The 16,261-nt window shown below is 39.3% G+C and overlaps 1 protein-coding gene across 1 annotated transcript; it reads left to right on the top strand.

Moving 5' to 3' along the window:
- Positions 1-5,665: 5,665 nt before the first annotated feature.
- LOC128685309 (uncharacterized) lies at positions 5,666-11,470 on the top strand. The gene is made up of 3 exons (XM_053771800.1): positions 5,666-5,833; positions 8,192-8,642; positions 10,832-11,470. The coding sequence occupies exons 1-3, from the start codon at positions 5,831-5,833 to the stop codon at positions 11,008-11,010; spliced, it is 633 nt and encodes a 210-aa protein (XP_053627775.1). The 5' UTR covers positions 5,666-5,830; the 3' UTR covers positions 11,011-11,470.
- Positions 11,471-16,261: the final 4,791 nt, after the last annotated feature.

The raw sequence follows: 16,261 nt of genomic DNA, 5'->3' as shown, positions 1-16,261 counted from the left end.
TCATTGAAAAGGATCTTTGTGTGAGTATAACACAGGGCACATCTCCTGAGGTGCACATCAACCAAATAACTGCTGCAGCATACGGGCGCCTAGAAACCTAAGAACAGCATTCCGACATCTAAGTAAGGAGTCATTCAAGACCCTGTACACTGTATACGTTAGGCCCATATAGGAATATGCAGCGCCAGTTTGGAACCCTCACCTAGCCAAGCATGTAAGGAAACTAGAGATAGCGCAAAGGTTTGTAACAAGACTAGTCCCGGAGCTAAGGGGTATGCCCTACGAGGAGAGGTTAAGGGAAATTGATCTGACGACACTGGAAGACAGAAGAGATAGGGGGATATGATAACGACATATAAAATTGAGAGGTATGGACAAGGTGGACAGAAACAGGATGTTCCAGAGATGGGACACAGAAACAAGGGGTCACAATTGGAAGTTGAAGACTCAGATGAGTCAAAGGGATGTTAAGAAGTATTTCTTCAGTCACAGAATTGCCAGAAAGTAGAACAGTCTGGAAAGTGAGGTAGTGGAGGAACCATACATAGCTCTAAGACGAGGTATGATAAAGCTCATGGAGCAGGGAGAGAGAGGACCCAGTAGCGGTCAGTGATGAGGCGCGGCCAGGAGCTGAGTCTCGACCCCTGCAATCACACACATATACACACACACATACACGCACGCATATATAACAGGTCTAGTGTCTAATCGACATGAACCTAGGACAAACTGGTAACTAACACACGTAAACAAAGGATGTTCGTCATTGTCATATATATGCAAAGAATATTTCCGCACACTCCACCCTCTCCACCAGCCTTACCGTGGCATCCAGCAGTTTACTCTGACAAACTGTTATTTCCTCTGACCTTTACCCTACGTGATTCATGGGTTTTAAGGCTAACTCTTACATCACGAGACTACCTTATTTCAGATGAAGGATTGGCGAGGATGTTGTGGTTGGCATAGTTAAGTGAAATGTAATGTGCGCAGTGCTGACACGATAGCCATGGACTGAATGATGATGATGACTGTGTTTCCTTCCTCGGTTCACTTTCTCTAGATAGGAAAAAGGACAGTGTGGCGAGAAATATGTCACACCACTTAGATGGGAAATATTTCATGTGCAAGTGAATTCGTTGTGCGCAACACGTTTCAAGAAATAAATATTAGAATGGTGACCTTTTGGACTGGATGGAAGGTAAACCTGCGTTTTGAACTGCCAAGTACCTCTGTGTTGACTAAATTATATACAAGGAGGAGGAGGAGGAGGAGGAGGAGGAGGAGGCAACAACAAATGAAACCAGGCATGATCCTCTACACACACACACACACAGACACACAAGGAAGTATTTCTTCAGTCAAAGAGTAGTCAGGAAGTGGAATAGCTTAGCAAGTGATGTAGTGGAGGCAGGAACCATACATAGCTTTAAGATGAGGTATGATAAAGCTCATGGAGCAGGGAGAGAGAGGACCTAGTAGCACTCAGTGAAGAGGCTGGGCCAGGAGCTGAGTCTCGACCCCTGTAACCACAATTAAGTGAGTAATTAGGTGAGTACACACACATACTTTGAACACGAGGAAGTAAGGCTGTGAGGCAGAGCAATGTACACAGTGTCAAACAACTCAGGTGAAGAGGACCTTCATCGGATGCCTCTTCTGTTCCATTTTATACAAATAAATTTGCTTGTACTGTTGATCAGTGTTAATTATGCCTTTTTTAGTATATATATATATATATATATATATATATATATATATATATATATATATATATATATATATATATATATATATATATATACAAAACAACCACTATGAAAGAGTAGTGAAATTCCAAGCGCTTTCGTGACTACTCACATTGTCAAGGAACATAGTTCCTTGACAATGTGAGTAGTCACGAAAGCGCTCGGAATTTCACTACTCTTTCACAGTGGTTGTTTTGCATATTTTAAAATCACCTGTTTACTGTGATCTTATTGCGCATATATATATATATATATATATATATATATATATATATATATATATATATATATATATATATATATATATATATATATATATATATATATATATATATATATATGTCGTGCCGAATAGACAGAACTTACGATCTTGGCTTAAATAGCAACGCTCATCTTGCCATATAGGACAAGCGAAAATTTGTGTATGCAATAATTTCGCCAAAATCATTCTGAACCTAACGAAAAAAATATATTTCACTGTGTTTCTTTAGTATTAAATTACTGTAAACAAATCTAAAATATATTTAGTTGGGTTAGGCTAAAATAAATTGCGCTTGTTATAATAAGGTTAGGTAAGTTTTCTAAGTTCCTTTTGGTGCAAAATTATAAATTTTTACATCAACATTAATGAAAAAAATATATCTTTAAACGTATAAGAGAAAATTTTAGAAATGACTTAATTTTAAATGAGTTCTTGCTAATTGACCAGTTTTACATATTCGGCACGACATATACATATATACATATAGTGGGACGTGGAAAAGTATCTTTCCTCCGTAAGCCATGCATGTCGTATGAGGCGACTAAAATGGCGGGAGCAATGGGCTAGTAGCCCCTTCTCCTGTAGACATTTACTAAAAAAGAGAAGAAGAAAAACTTTATAAAACTGGGATGCTTAAATGTGCGTGGATGTAGTGCGGATGACAAGAAACAGATGATTGCTGATGTTATGAATGAAAAGAAGTCGGATGTCCTGGCCCTAAGCGAAACAAAGCTGAAGGGGGTAGGAGAGTTTCAGTGGGGGGAAATAAATGGGATTAAATCTGGAGTATCTGAGAGAGTTAGAGCTAAGGAAGGGGTAGCAGTAATGTTGAAGGATCAGTTATGGAAGGAGAAAAGAGAATATGAATGTGTAAATTCAAGGATTATGTGGATTAGAGTAAAGGTTGGATGCGAAAGGTGGGTCATAATAAGCGTGTATGCACCTGGAGAAGATAGGAATGTAGAGGAGAGAGAGAGATTTTGGGAGATGTTAAGTGAATGTATAGGAACCTTTGAACCAAGTGAGAGAGTAATTGTGGTAGGGGACCTGATAATGGGAGCCCTTTGATTGAACTTTGTATAGAAAGGGGTTTAGTTATAGGTAATACATATTTTAAGAAAAAGAGGATAAATAAGTATACAAGATATGATGTAGGGAGAAATGACAGTAGTTTGTTGGATTATGTATTGGTAGATAAAAGACTGTTGAGTAGACTTCAGGATGTACATGTTTATAGAGGGGCCACAGATATATCAGATCACTTTCTAGTTGTAGCTACACTGAGAGTAAAAGGTAGATGGGATACAAGGAGAATAGAAGCATCAGGAAGAGAGAGGTGAAGGTTTATAAACTAAAAGAGGAGGCAGTTAGGGTAAGATATAAACAGCTATTGGAGGACAGATGGGCTAATGAGAGCATAGGCAATGGGGTCGAAGAGGTATGGGGTAGGTTTAAAAATGTAGTGTTAGAGTGTTCAGCAGAAGTTTGTGGTTTCAGGAAAGTGGGTGCAGGAGGGAAGAGGAGCGATTGGTGGAATGATGATGTAAAGAGAGTAGTAAGGGAGAAAAAGTTAGCATATGAGAAGTTTTTACAAAGTAGAAGTGATGCAAGGAGGGAAGAGTATATGGAGAAAAAGAGAGAGGTTAAGAGAGTGGTGAAGCAATGTAAAAAGAAAGCAAATGAGAGAGTGGGTGAGATGTTATCAACAAATTTTGCTGAAAATAAGAAAAAGTTTTGGAGTGAGATTAACAAGTTAAGGAAGCCTAGAGAACAAATGGATTTGTCAGTTAAAAATAGGAGAGTTATTAAATGGAGAGTTAGAGGTATTGGGAAGAGGGAGGGAATATTTTGAGGAATTGTTAAATGTTGACGAAGATAGGGAAGCTGTGATTTCATGTATAGGGCAAGGAGGAATAACATCTTGTAGGAGTGACGAAGAGCCAGTTGTGAGTGTGGGGGAAGTTCGTGAGGCAGTAGGTAAAATGAAAGGGGGTAAGGCTGCTGGGATTGATGGGATAAAGATAGAAATGTTAAAAGCAGGTGGGGATATAGTTTTGGAGTGGTTGGTGCTATTATTTAATAAATGTATGGAAGAGGGTAAGGTACTTAAGGATTGGCAGAGAGCATGCATAGTTCCTTTGTATAAAGGCAAAGGGGACAAAAGAGAGTGCAAAAATTATAGGGGGATAAGTCTGTTGAGTATACCTGGTAAAGTGTATGGTAGAGTTATTATTGAAAGAATTAAGAGTAAGACGGAGAATAGGATAGCAGATGAACAAGGAGGCTTTAGGAAAGGTAGGGGGTGTGTGGACCAGGTGTTTACAGTGAAACATATAAGTGAACAGTATTTAGATAAGGCTAAAGAGGTTTTTGTGGCATTTATGGAACTGCTGTACGCACCACTATACTAATGTACGCATCATTATACTACTGCTGTATGCACCACTATACTACTGCTGTACGCACCACTATACTACTGCTGTACGCACCAGTATACTGCTGTACGCACCACTATACTACTGCTGTACGCATCATTATACTTCTGCTGTACGCACCACTATACTACTGCTGTACGCACCACTATACTACTGCTGTATGCACCACTATACTACTGCTGTACGCATTATTATACTACTGCTGTACACACCACTATACTACTGCTGTACGCACCACTATACTACTGCTGTACGTACCACTATGCTACTGCTGTACGCACCACTATACTACTGCTGTACGCACCAGTATACTACTGCTGTACGCACCAGTATACTACTGCTGTATGCATCATTATACTACTGCTGTACGCATCACTATACTACTGCTGTACGCACCAGTATACTACTGTTGTATGCACCAGTATACTACTGTTGTACGCACCAGTATACTACTGCTGTACGCACCAGTATACTACTGCTGTACGCACTACTATACTACTGCTGTACGCACCACTATACTACTGCTGTACGCATCACTATACTACTGCTGTACGCACCACTATACTACTGCTGTACGCATCACTATACTACTGCTGTACGCACCACTATACTACTGCTGTACGCACCACTATACTACTGCTGTACACATCACTATACTACTGCTGTACGCACCACTATACTACTGCTGTACGCATCACTATAGTACACTCGTGCTACGCTGTGTGTAACCCATGAGTCATGTTACACAGAGCGTAGCTAACAGTATAAACAAACCTAGAATGTGACTAAACTATCTAAACAGGCCCTAGAGCGTGACTAAACTATCTAAACAGGCCCTAGAGCGTGACTAAGCGATATAAACAGGCCCTAGAGCGTGACTAAGTGAAGGAGACAACTAGTGTGTATAATTACATCTCGAAAGTTTGCAGCGTTTATTTTTTGTATAAACCAGGTGTAAACTCTCCAGTTTATCTAGAGAAAGAAGCAAAGAGAGGCTAGTTGGTTTCAAAAACATTTGCATTGCCAGGAAAACTCCCGAGGGAGCGTGACTGGTGAGGGAAAGCAAGGATAAATTAGAGCGTCAAGTGACGTCAGCCTCACGCTCCTTTGTACGTTATGATCTGCACGACCTCCGCCATTGTGTCCCAGTATGTATATACATATATATATATATATAAAGGGCTGTAAAACTGTGTGTGTATCTCCATTCGTAACTAGCTCTTGCCACCGCTCACACCTGTGTATGTTTGTGCGTGTCAATTAAACGTGGAAGGTGAGGCACTGAGTCATTGATTGGTAAAGTCGAAGTGGCTAATAACATCAGTCTACGGCTTTTACTGCAGCGTCCAGCCAACAACTGTGTATACAACTGTGCGACGATAACCATGGTAGGTATAATAATAATAATAATAATAATAATAATAATAATAATAATAATAATAATAATAATAACAGCTACATTATTATTATTATTATTATTATTATTATTATTATTATTATTATTATTATTATTATTGGTAAATATTTACATAAGAGTCAGGTGTTTGATCATCGTGATGGGTTTTTCGTAAATTCTAAATTACTGAATTTTACAGAGGAAGCAAATTTACCGTGGCAGATGATCAACCCAATTACCATACAATTACACAGTGGTAACGACACCTTCCTACACTCCCACGTCGGAATAATGGGAGGGGAGAAAAATTTTGAGAGGTAGGGGCAATCACAGAGGAGTCGTAGAGATGACGGATTTTTTTTTTTATTGAGTTTCAGGTCGACAGAAAACTACGCGAAGAATGTAGTAGAGGTACCCGCCATAAACAGCTTGCATAGTAGATATGACAGACAGAGGGAAGGCTAGAATCTAGGTGAAGGTAAAGAGAGTCCATGAGGCGTGGGACAGGAGCTGTGTATCGACCCCCACAAATGCAACTAGGCGGATGCAAGCACGCACACACACACACACACACACACACACACACACACACACACACCAGGAACCTAAACAAGAAATCATATAATACAAACACTACGTATGTCTGGCTAACACTCGAATCTGCACAAAGTCACACGAAGAGATTCAAGAACGTTCAGAAACTTCTTAAGAAACTTGAAACGTAATAACTCTTATTCACTTATGTACAGACCCAGCAGAGTTACCCCCCGATGAGAGGAAAACTTGTAAGAGTCCAGAAAAGCGTTTAAACAGCGAGGGTCAAGAGAGCAAGAGTCAAATTATTATTATTTTATATATGAACCAGAAACTCTCGATTTTGGGAAAATTTGCATTGTAAATATTAGCAGGGTTATGAAGCCATTGGATCAGCCCTTTCACCGTCCCGTCACCGAAATACTGGAAGGAATTAGATGAGCTCTTAGTATTCTATAGTTTGGCTCTTTATAAGATCTTTTTTACTTCTATGACTTTTGCCGTTACTTTCGTAGGTTTTTACTTTTTTTAAAGTGAGGTCAAACAGTCATTTTTTCCAAGTCTACAACCACACTTCTTCACATGTCAACTCCTGGCTGCCCCTGAGGAGTTGACTCTGATTGGTTACTTGACGGTGACTTTTACTCTAAGGTTAGAGGCAACGTCAACAATTTCATGTGTCCTGACTGGGCTCTGTAACTGTCCAAATGTGGGCCCCTGACAGAGTCTGGAACCATCTAGATGCGGGTCCCTTGACAGAGCCTTGAACCATCCAGATGTGGACCCCTAACATTGCCAGGAAAGCTAAAGAACTAACTGTTGCTCTAGCCGTCACGCGTCCGTTCACCGGTCATACTCAGTAGCATTAATTAAGACACTGATTGCAGTTAAGCTGAGATGTTTAGTTATTATTTGGTTTTACCATCAACAGTTACATCATTATTAATTTATTGCCTTCATATTTTTTTGTTCATTCACTACCCTCTTTACTGGTTTGTGGCTATCTTAACAATTTACCATTATCAAGAGCCATTTCCTACTATCATGACAAATTTGCTGTCATATTACATGATGGTTTGACACTTTTACGAGGCATTTTCTAACCATCCTGTGGGCAGTAATTAAATGATTTCAGAGGCACATAATAGGTCCAGGAACTAAATCCCAACGTTATGAGAGCCAAGGAACTTCCGGTGCTAATGAACCATTTACAAATTAATGTTAACATTTGTAATGAGATGTTTACACTGTCATGAATTCAGTTACAAAAAGAAAACCGTTAAGATTGTTTACAGTAGGCAAAGTCAGGGCATTTTTTTCCCCAAAAATTGCTGGATCTACCACTGCTGATCAAATACTCTTGACATTTCTTGAACATTCATGTGAGTAATCTCCAAATTCTTGACTATTTTCGCATTCCAGAACATAATGACACAAGGTCTGACAATAGTTCCTCTAGCGGTTAACATTTAGTTAAGTCAACACCAGCTTGTGGTAGAATCTCTTAATGGAATCCGTAACCTAGTCGAAGCCAGGCAAGACCGACATCCAGGAGTCTGTTAATTTTATTGGATGTCATGAACATGTGGATCCTCCTACATGAGTGATAGATGGACTCAGTGGCTTCAGTCTCCCTCTCTGTCAAGTCACTGAGGTTCTAATAAATTCTCGAGAGCATGTGTGTGTGTGTGTACGTACTCACCTATTTATGGTTGCAGGGGTCGATTCATAACTCCTGGCCTCGTGTGTGTGTGTGTAGTTTGAATTTAGTTTTGAAGTATTTTTTAATTAGTTTTGCGATTTACTCTTATTGCAGAGGATGGCATATTTGAGACTTGTCGTAGTGTGTAGTGTGTTGACGTCCAGCCTTGCCTCTCCAGCTGGCCTCAACTCTGTTACAACTACTATTGCTACTGCTACTTCTACAGTCACAAGCAACACCCCGGAGCCTCCAATCAACTCTACTCTGCCACCCAAAAATACAACTTTGTCTGCAGGCAAGGAGAAAGGTGCTGATCGCACGCTTAGCCTCGGAGGGAACGGCTTCGGAAGCTACGGACCTGCAGGTGGCTACCCAGAGGTCCCTAACTCACTTCCTACGGGTCCTCAGGGTCTTCAAGGTTCTCTTAGTCCCCAGGCTCCTTTGGGTTCTCTAGATTCTTTGGCTCCCCAGGGTTATACATCCGACTTCGGTGACGCTCAGTATGACCAGGGTTGTAAACACTACTGCCCTGGCTTCACCCCAGGCTCCTTCTACTGCTGCAATCGTGAGTACACTTAGCCACTTATGTTAAGCACTGCCCGTGTAGGTTACTCAGCATAAACAGTAGTGTGGGTTTGATCCTTCGTCGATAATGGTGAAGCATACAAGCTACCTAATATACATTTCGAAGGACTCGTTTCAACACACTTCATTTAGTCCAAGGTTGAATAATATGATTCAAGAAAAGCTGAAGACATTAAAGTTATAAGAAAAATTTTCATTCTTTAAAGCATAATATGAGTACCGGACAGAAAAGTTCTGGCGCTCCAGATTGACTTACATTCCGTTGCTCTTTCAGGCCGGTACCTATATTCCTTAAAATATTTGTTTAATATTTCTACAGTGAGCAGATTGATTTCCTTTCATCCTAATAAGGGTAATTATTATTATTATTATTATTATTATTATTATTATTATTATTATTATAAAAAAAAGAAGCGCTAAACCATAATGAGGGTAAATTGTAAACCTCTTACTTTATTTTCAAGCACTGAACGCAATATATTGTAAAAGTACTGCACAAAATTTTTTAATAGAATATTTTAAAAGCCCTTTTTCTTGTCATTCTTATTTTAAGCTGACCTGAAAGGTCAGCTTCCCGGGAAGCTATCATGCTGGCCAGTCCCTTAATCCTGTCTTCTGTAATATTCTTTGATGTGCGGTACTTTATTATATATCATTTCTATATTCACGAAAAAAAGCTAAAGCTGTATAAGTCATTCAGTGAACCATCACTGAGGTTGTTGACCTCGAGGGAAAAAATGTGAAAGTTGGAGTGAGGTGCTGAAGAGAAATATCAGATAATCGTATTTTAAATATATCTGAGAACGCAAGTTACTTTGAAGTATTGTTGATGTAAATAATTGATCTCATATTATTTTGTTTTAAACAGTAACCACAATAAATTAAAATAAGAGCGCGTGATTTACGAGTGTCATTACTCACTGGAGTGTTCCCTGTACATGTTACTAGACCCAGACACAATTTATGAGATTATTATTATTATAATCAAGGGGGAAGCGCTAAACCCGGAGGATTATACAGCACAATTTATGAGAGCCATAATAATATCCACAAAAAAAATCAAATATGCAAAGCACTGGATTAATAATATTCAGGAAAAAACACTAAACAAGTGATACCACAAAAACTTAATTGCAACCACATTATTATAAACTAATTAACTTTTTTTTTTTTACGAGAAGCGGTAAACTAAATGACCTGTAACGTAACCTTTAGGAGTTTCATATTTATTATATCTTATTCACGAAATGCAATAAATACATTGGAATTACACAGAACTGAACTTCTAATGAACGAGGAATTATCTTTGTAATCCAAACCAAAGATTTTGATAAAGAACAAAATGTGATAATTTGGAGGAATCAGCTCTCATTCTATATTATTATTATTATCATCATCATAATCACAAAAATTCGTTTTATTCGCACAGGTCCTACAGCAGTAAACAAGAACGTAATTAATCTGCATATAAATGTAATACAAATAGTATTTTCTGGTGAGATATGACTTATGATACTCGGGTAGTCATGGAGGCCTGCCTCAGAGGTCATCCCTCAAGAAACAAAATAGCAATAGCTTAAATTTACAGTTACAAAATTTGTGTTATGGATGACAGGCACTTTTCGCGAGAATGTAAGACACATGGACATTTATTATTAGGTAAGACACATATGCAACAGTTAGGTATCTTTATTTCGAAACGTTTCGCCTACACAGTAGGCTTCTTCAGTCGAGTACAGAAAAGTCTCTTCTGCTTCTATCAACTTTTCTGTACTCGACTGAAGAAGCCTACTGTGTAGGCGAAACGTTCCGAAATAAAGATACCTAACTGTTGCATATGTGTCTTACCTAACAATCTGTCGGTATTTTATACCATTTTAATGTTCGACATTTATTATGGTAAAGTTTCACTCACTGGAAGCTTTGTCAAAACTCCCAATGAGCGAAACGTTTCTATATTGATTGCCCTAGTGCGGCACTTGTATTCTATTTGTATACTTTATTGGTGTATAATGCCATCTTTGAACTTGCGAGAAAGAGCCATTGTTGCTGCGAGTCAACTATTACAGGCCGGTGAGTGGTTTGACATGTTGAAGAGATGTGTCGGGAATTGCTCGGAATCTCTTCATTAACTCCAAAGTTACAAGGCCATCATTCCTCTTGTTACAGAATCGCCTTTGCTGGGAAGACCACTGTGTCCTCCCCTAAGAGACTCATGTCCGGACAGCTTCCGCCACAACACACTAACCTTCTGCATAGAGGACAAGGGATGCTTCGCTGGCCAGAAGTGTTGTCTCGATGTGTGTGTTGGTCGCCATGTCTGTAAGGTTCCAGAGTGGTTCGGCTAAACACTAGTTTTCCTTGGTCCCTACTACCCTTCATCTGATCTACTACTTATAATCATAGATGAATGGTTCACAGAACCGACACGTTGATAAATTAGACACATGTGCAACTCTTGGGTATCTTTATTGAGGAAACGTTTCGCCACACAGTGGCGAAACCACATCGACTCAAGGCTAACAAACCATACCCCCGGCCGGGATTGAACCCGCGGTCATGAGGGACTACCTCATGACCCTCCTGTTCTTCAAGTTTCTCCTTTGTATGGACTGATGAAGCCAATGTGTGGCGAAACGTTTCCTCAATAAAGATACCCAAGAGTTGCACATGTGTCTAATTTATCTACTTGTAATCAGTTACCGAACTCACCTGATCGCAGGTTCTATCCCCACTCATGGTATGGTTTGTTTGCAATCGTGTCATTACGATTTCATGAGTCAGGTTGAGCTTCGTACGAACGGGTCATCATTTTCACAAAAAGCATTTTTGAATATATGAATATATCTTTTGTCTTATATAAATTAGATTCACTTATAATTAATAATCTACTGTACAACTATGATATAATATTCTACTGTACAACTATGATATAATTCTTAGTGTTAAGTAGCCTGTAAGTCAATAATGTTAAGTCGACCCATTATGCCTAGGCATAATAGAGGCTCTTTTTGCATTACAGCCCATTATTGTAAATACAAAATCTCAATGTACTATTTGCAAAGACATAAATAAATAAATACAGTAGTCAGGTATCCTCTACATGTGCTATACTACCGGCAGTTACATGTATGTCTTCTCTCAAGTCTCATTAACAGGCACTTGTCTTCACATACACAGCGTCTCTTTCTCTCATTTATGTAATTTACTGTTATTATTATTATTATAATCAAGGGGAAGCGCTAAACCCGGAGGATTAATTTACTGTTGATTTATGCTGTATATGTAACATTACAAAAATAAACTATCCAATTTGACAATATGAAAACGAAGATTTTTTTTGTTTGCATCTTAAAATTTACAGGCTTCATTTACTGTGCCTCAGCTCATGTTGAAGCTTAGCACTAATTATTATTATAATCAAGGGGGAAGCGCTAAACCCGGAGGATTATACAGCGCCTAGGGGGGATGTGGAAGGCATTCAGGCTTAATTCGGGGAACTGGAGCAGAGATCCAATTCCCTAAATCAAGAGCCCCTCACCAACATCAAGGAACCTTCCTTGAGGGGAGCTTAGCACTAAGAAATGTTACTACTACTACTTCCCCTCATTTCAAGAGGAATGAGGGAATGAGATGGCAAGCAAGGAATGTGTTTCTTGCCTGTCACCGAGCACGGATTGTGACTTTGAGCACGTCAGTGTGACTTTGTCAATGGTCCAAGTCGGACCGAAACGTCGTCGTAAGCTTCTCTCTTTTATGTGCGGGTTATTTGTGTATCGTTCCAGTCACGGTATTGTGCCTTTTTGTTATTTATTTATTTGTGAGAGATTGAGTGAAGAATCTTGTCTCTCTGGCTTATTCAGAATTAAGTCGAAGAAGTTATAGTAATTTTTTTAATTTATCTTATTTAATTGATTTCCTGTACACATAAATATTATATGTCTGAAAACGATCATGAACCACCTGACTTCTACAAAAAAAAAAAAAAGTCAGTAAATTGTCGAACAAAACTCATTACTAAAATAATAATGAAACGGTATATAATGGATATTAAGACAAACACTGTAGTGGAATATAGAAAAAAGGAGTAACAGGAAGGTTTGTTTGCGTGCGACCAGCAGTAACAGCCTGGTTGATCAGACCCTGATCCACCACAAGGCCTGGTGTCAGACCAAGCCACAGGGGCGTTGACCCTCGAAACCCTCTGCAGGTAACACGTATTATGAAGATCCCCAAGCTGCGTGTGGGTCGCTCATAGATGTGCTCATACCGTACAGCACAAAACCTGAAATAACTTTTAGTGAGCTTTCAGTGATGACAGTCACACATAACTCCATTCCCTGGCCACAAGCCCAGCATTCCTTTGCTGAAAAACTGAGAAATATTGAGATATTGCTTTCCATGTGATAATTTGTAAATGCCTAACGGGAGGTCCTGCATTATTATTATTATAATCAAGGGGGAAGCGCTAAACCCGGAGGATTATACATTATAATTATTATTATAATAATCAAGGGGAAGCGCTAGACCCGGAGGATTATACAGCGCCTGGGGGGGGGATGTGGAAGGCATTCAGGCTTAATTCGGGGAACTGGAGCACAGATCCAATTCCCTAAATCAAGAGCCTCACCAACATCAAGGAACCTTCCTTGAGGGGGGGAGGTCCTGCAAATCTTCTTCAGTGCTGAAGACTTGAAAATAGAACTTTTGAAATGCTGTGGTCGGAGAAGTGGCAGATGCAGTTTAATGTAGACAACTGCAAAGTTCTAAACATTGGACAAGAAAATAACCATGTCACATATAAACTAAATAATGTACATCTTAATATTACTGATTGCGAAAAGGATTTGGGAGTTCTGGTTAGCAGTAATCTAAAACCAAGACAACAGTGCATAAGTGTTTACAATAAAGGAAACAGAATCCTTGGCTTCATATCAAGGAGCAATAGGAGTCCTCAGGTTGTTCTTCAACTCTATATATCTTTGGTTAGGCCTCATTTAGATCGTGCTGCACAGTTCTGGCTGGAATACTTCTGTACAGTAACTGCCCCCATCAAGGCAAGCGAAATTGTTGACCTGGAGAGTGTACAAAGAACTTTCACAGCACACACAAGTACGATAAGGCACCTAAATTACTGGGAACACTTGAAGTCCCTTGATTTGTATTCCCTAGAATGCAGGCAAGAGAGATACATAATATACACTTCGAAAATCCTTGAGGGATTTGTACCAGACTTGCACTCAAAAATCACTTCCTATGAAAGCAAAAGATTTAGCAAGAGATGCAACATTCCCCCATTGAAAATCAGGGGTGTCACCAGTACATCGAGAGAGAACTGCCTCCCAGCATACATAAGGGGGATTACCAATAGACCCCTGGCTGTCTTTAAGAAAGCACTGGACAGGCAGCTGAAGTCTACCTGACCAGCTGGGCCGTGGTTTGTACGTCAGTTTGCGTGTGGCCAGCAGTAACAGCCTGGTTGATCAGACCCTGATCCACCACAAAGCCTGGTCTCAGACCAAGCCATGGGGGCATTGACCCCCAAAACCCTCTCCAGGTATACTAGCACCAAGGAGGTTCCTTTGATGGAAAATCTGATCTAAGGGGAGAATAGCTCAAACTCATTGGATCAAGGGCTCTTCACCAGCATCAGGGTACCCCCATCCCTAGAAAAGCAATCTGATGAAGGTTTCATCAAAGCTGTAATGTAAAACATGTGTAAATGCCCACAGATTTCTGAGGTGTAGCAGAGAAAGAGCTTGCAATGACACTAACAAGACTGCCTAGTTTTTTTTTTTTTTACACATCATTTCAGAGCCCAGAACTATCTGTGGCTCAGTTGCTAGTGCACTTAGTTCACAGAGTGAGTGCCTGTGGTTCCGTCCCCGGCATGGGTGGAATGTTGGGCATGTTTCCTTACACCTGCTGTGCCTGTTCACCTAGCAGTAAGTAGGTACTTGGATGTTAGTCTGTAGGAGAGAAAGGGATTATTTTCCAGTGAAAGTAGACCTCAAACAGGGATGTGTGATGTCAAAATGGTTGTTCAACATATTTATAGATGGAGTTGTGAAAGAGGTGAATGCTAAGGGGTTGGGAGGTGATGAGAGATCAAAATACAGAATAATGAATCTAATACAAAGTGGGAGGTGTCACAGTTCCTTTTTGCTGATGACACAGTCCTTTTGGGGGATTTTGAAAAAGCTCTTCAGAACATACTGGTATGTTGGTGGCCCGTGGCTTGGTGGCAAAGCTCTCGCTTCACATGCTGAGGGGTCTGGGTTCAATTCTGGCGAGGGTAGAAACATTGGGCGTGTCTCCTTACATTGGTTGTCCATGTTCACCCATCACTAAAAGTGGGTACCTGAGTATTAGTCGACTGGTGTGGGTCACATCCTGGGACAAAATTAACCTAATTTGCCCAAAATACTCTGCATGACAAGCGGCTTTCTGTATAGTAGTATGTCATTGATGTCAGCTAGGCCTGTATACCTTATACATGTACAGTATGTACTTGTAGAAATAAAGATATTATTATGTTAGAACAAAACTAAAACAGACTGCAGGGCTATGCTATTCACACCTAAAAATGAGAAAAACTGGACAGGCTGAAAAAATGTAACTACAAAACAGCTCCTAAAGCATAAAAATATAAGTTATAAAGGATGAAGGCATTGAAAATGCTATCTTTAGCTTAGGAAAAGGGGAAACAAGATACATGTAACTACTTTTGAGTATGAAAGGATAAAAAAACTGGCATAAAATTCTCCTTACAAGAGCAAGAGTTATTAGTAAATGGTAAAGGGTCAAAGACTTTTCAATACCCTCTCTTCATATACATGTATATGGAGAAATTACCAACGGAATCTTAGCTGTCTTCAAGAAGAGCTTTGAGGGGTTCCTCCAGACATTATGGATTGTGACACTTGCACAAACAGCCTATAATTAGATTTTTTTTTACACGGGGTTTGACAAGGTTAGGTTAAGGTTTCTAATTTTTTTGACAAGCTATTGAGAAGTTAAGGATTCCTAACTTTATTGACAAGCTAAAAGCTGTTACCTACATCAACTCATTTAAAAGCTCTTTTTTCATTGTTTTGAGACATACAAGTAGGGAACAGAATGAAACTGGAGCCATCTGTGGGCCAGCAGTTTCATTTGATCAACTGACTACCTCCTACCTGAAGACAGTGGAACCTCAAGTTTCGGCCATAATCCGTTCCAGAAACTCGGCTGAAACTCAAATTGTTCGAAAGTCAAAGCAATATTTCCCATAAGAAATAATGTAAATCCAATTAATCCATTCCAGACACCAAAGAAAAAAAAAAAAAAAAAAAAAAAAAAAAAAAAAAAAAAAAAAAAAATAAAAATTAAATAACCCTGCCTTGGTGGGAATCGGCCGGTGTGATAATAAAAAAAAAAAAAAATAATAGTTTTGCAAACACAAAACAATTCTAAATACATATACAGTAGTAATTAAATGAGTAATGAAATAGATAAATAAACATTTAAAATCACATTAACATACCTTTATTGAAGACTCTTGTTGGCATATGGAAAACAGGGAGGAGAGAGGGAGGCCTTATTATTTGGATGGGAAAT

The sequence above is a fragment of the Cherax quadricarinatus genome, chromosome 8 (assembly GCF_038502225.1).
Source record: "Cherax quadricarinatus isolate ZL_2023a chromosome 8, ASM3850222v1, whole genome shotgun sequence".
In the NCBI taxonomy this organism is placed as follows: domain Eukaryota; kingdom Metazoa; phylum Arthropoda; class Malacostraca; order Decapoda; family Parastacidae; genus Cherax; species Cherax quadricarinatus.
Note: the sequence above shows the minus strand (reverse complement) of the source record. Positions and strands in the feature narration are given on the sequence as shown.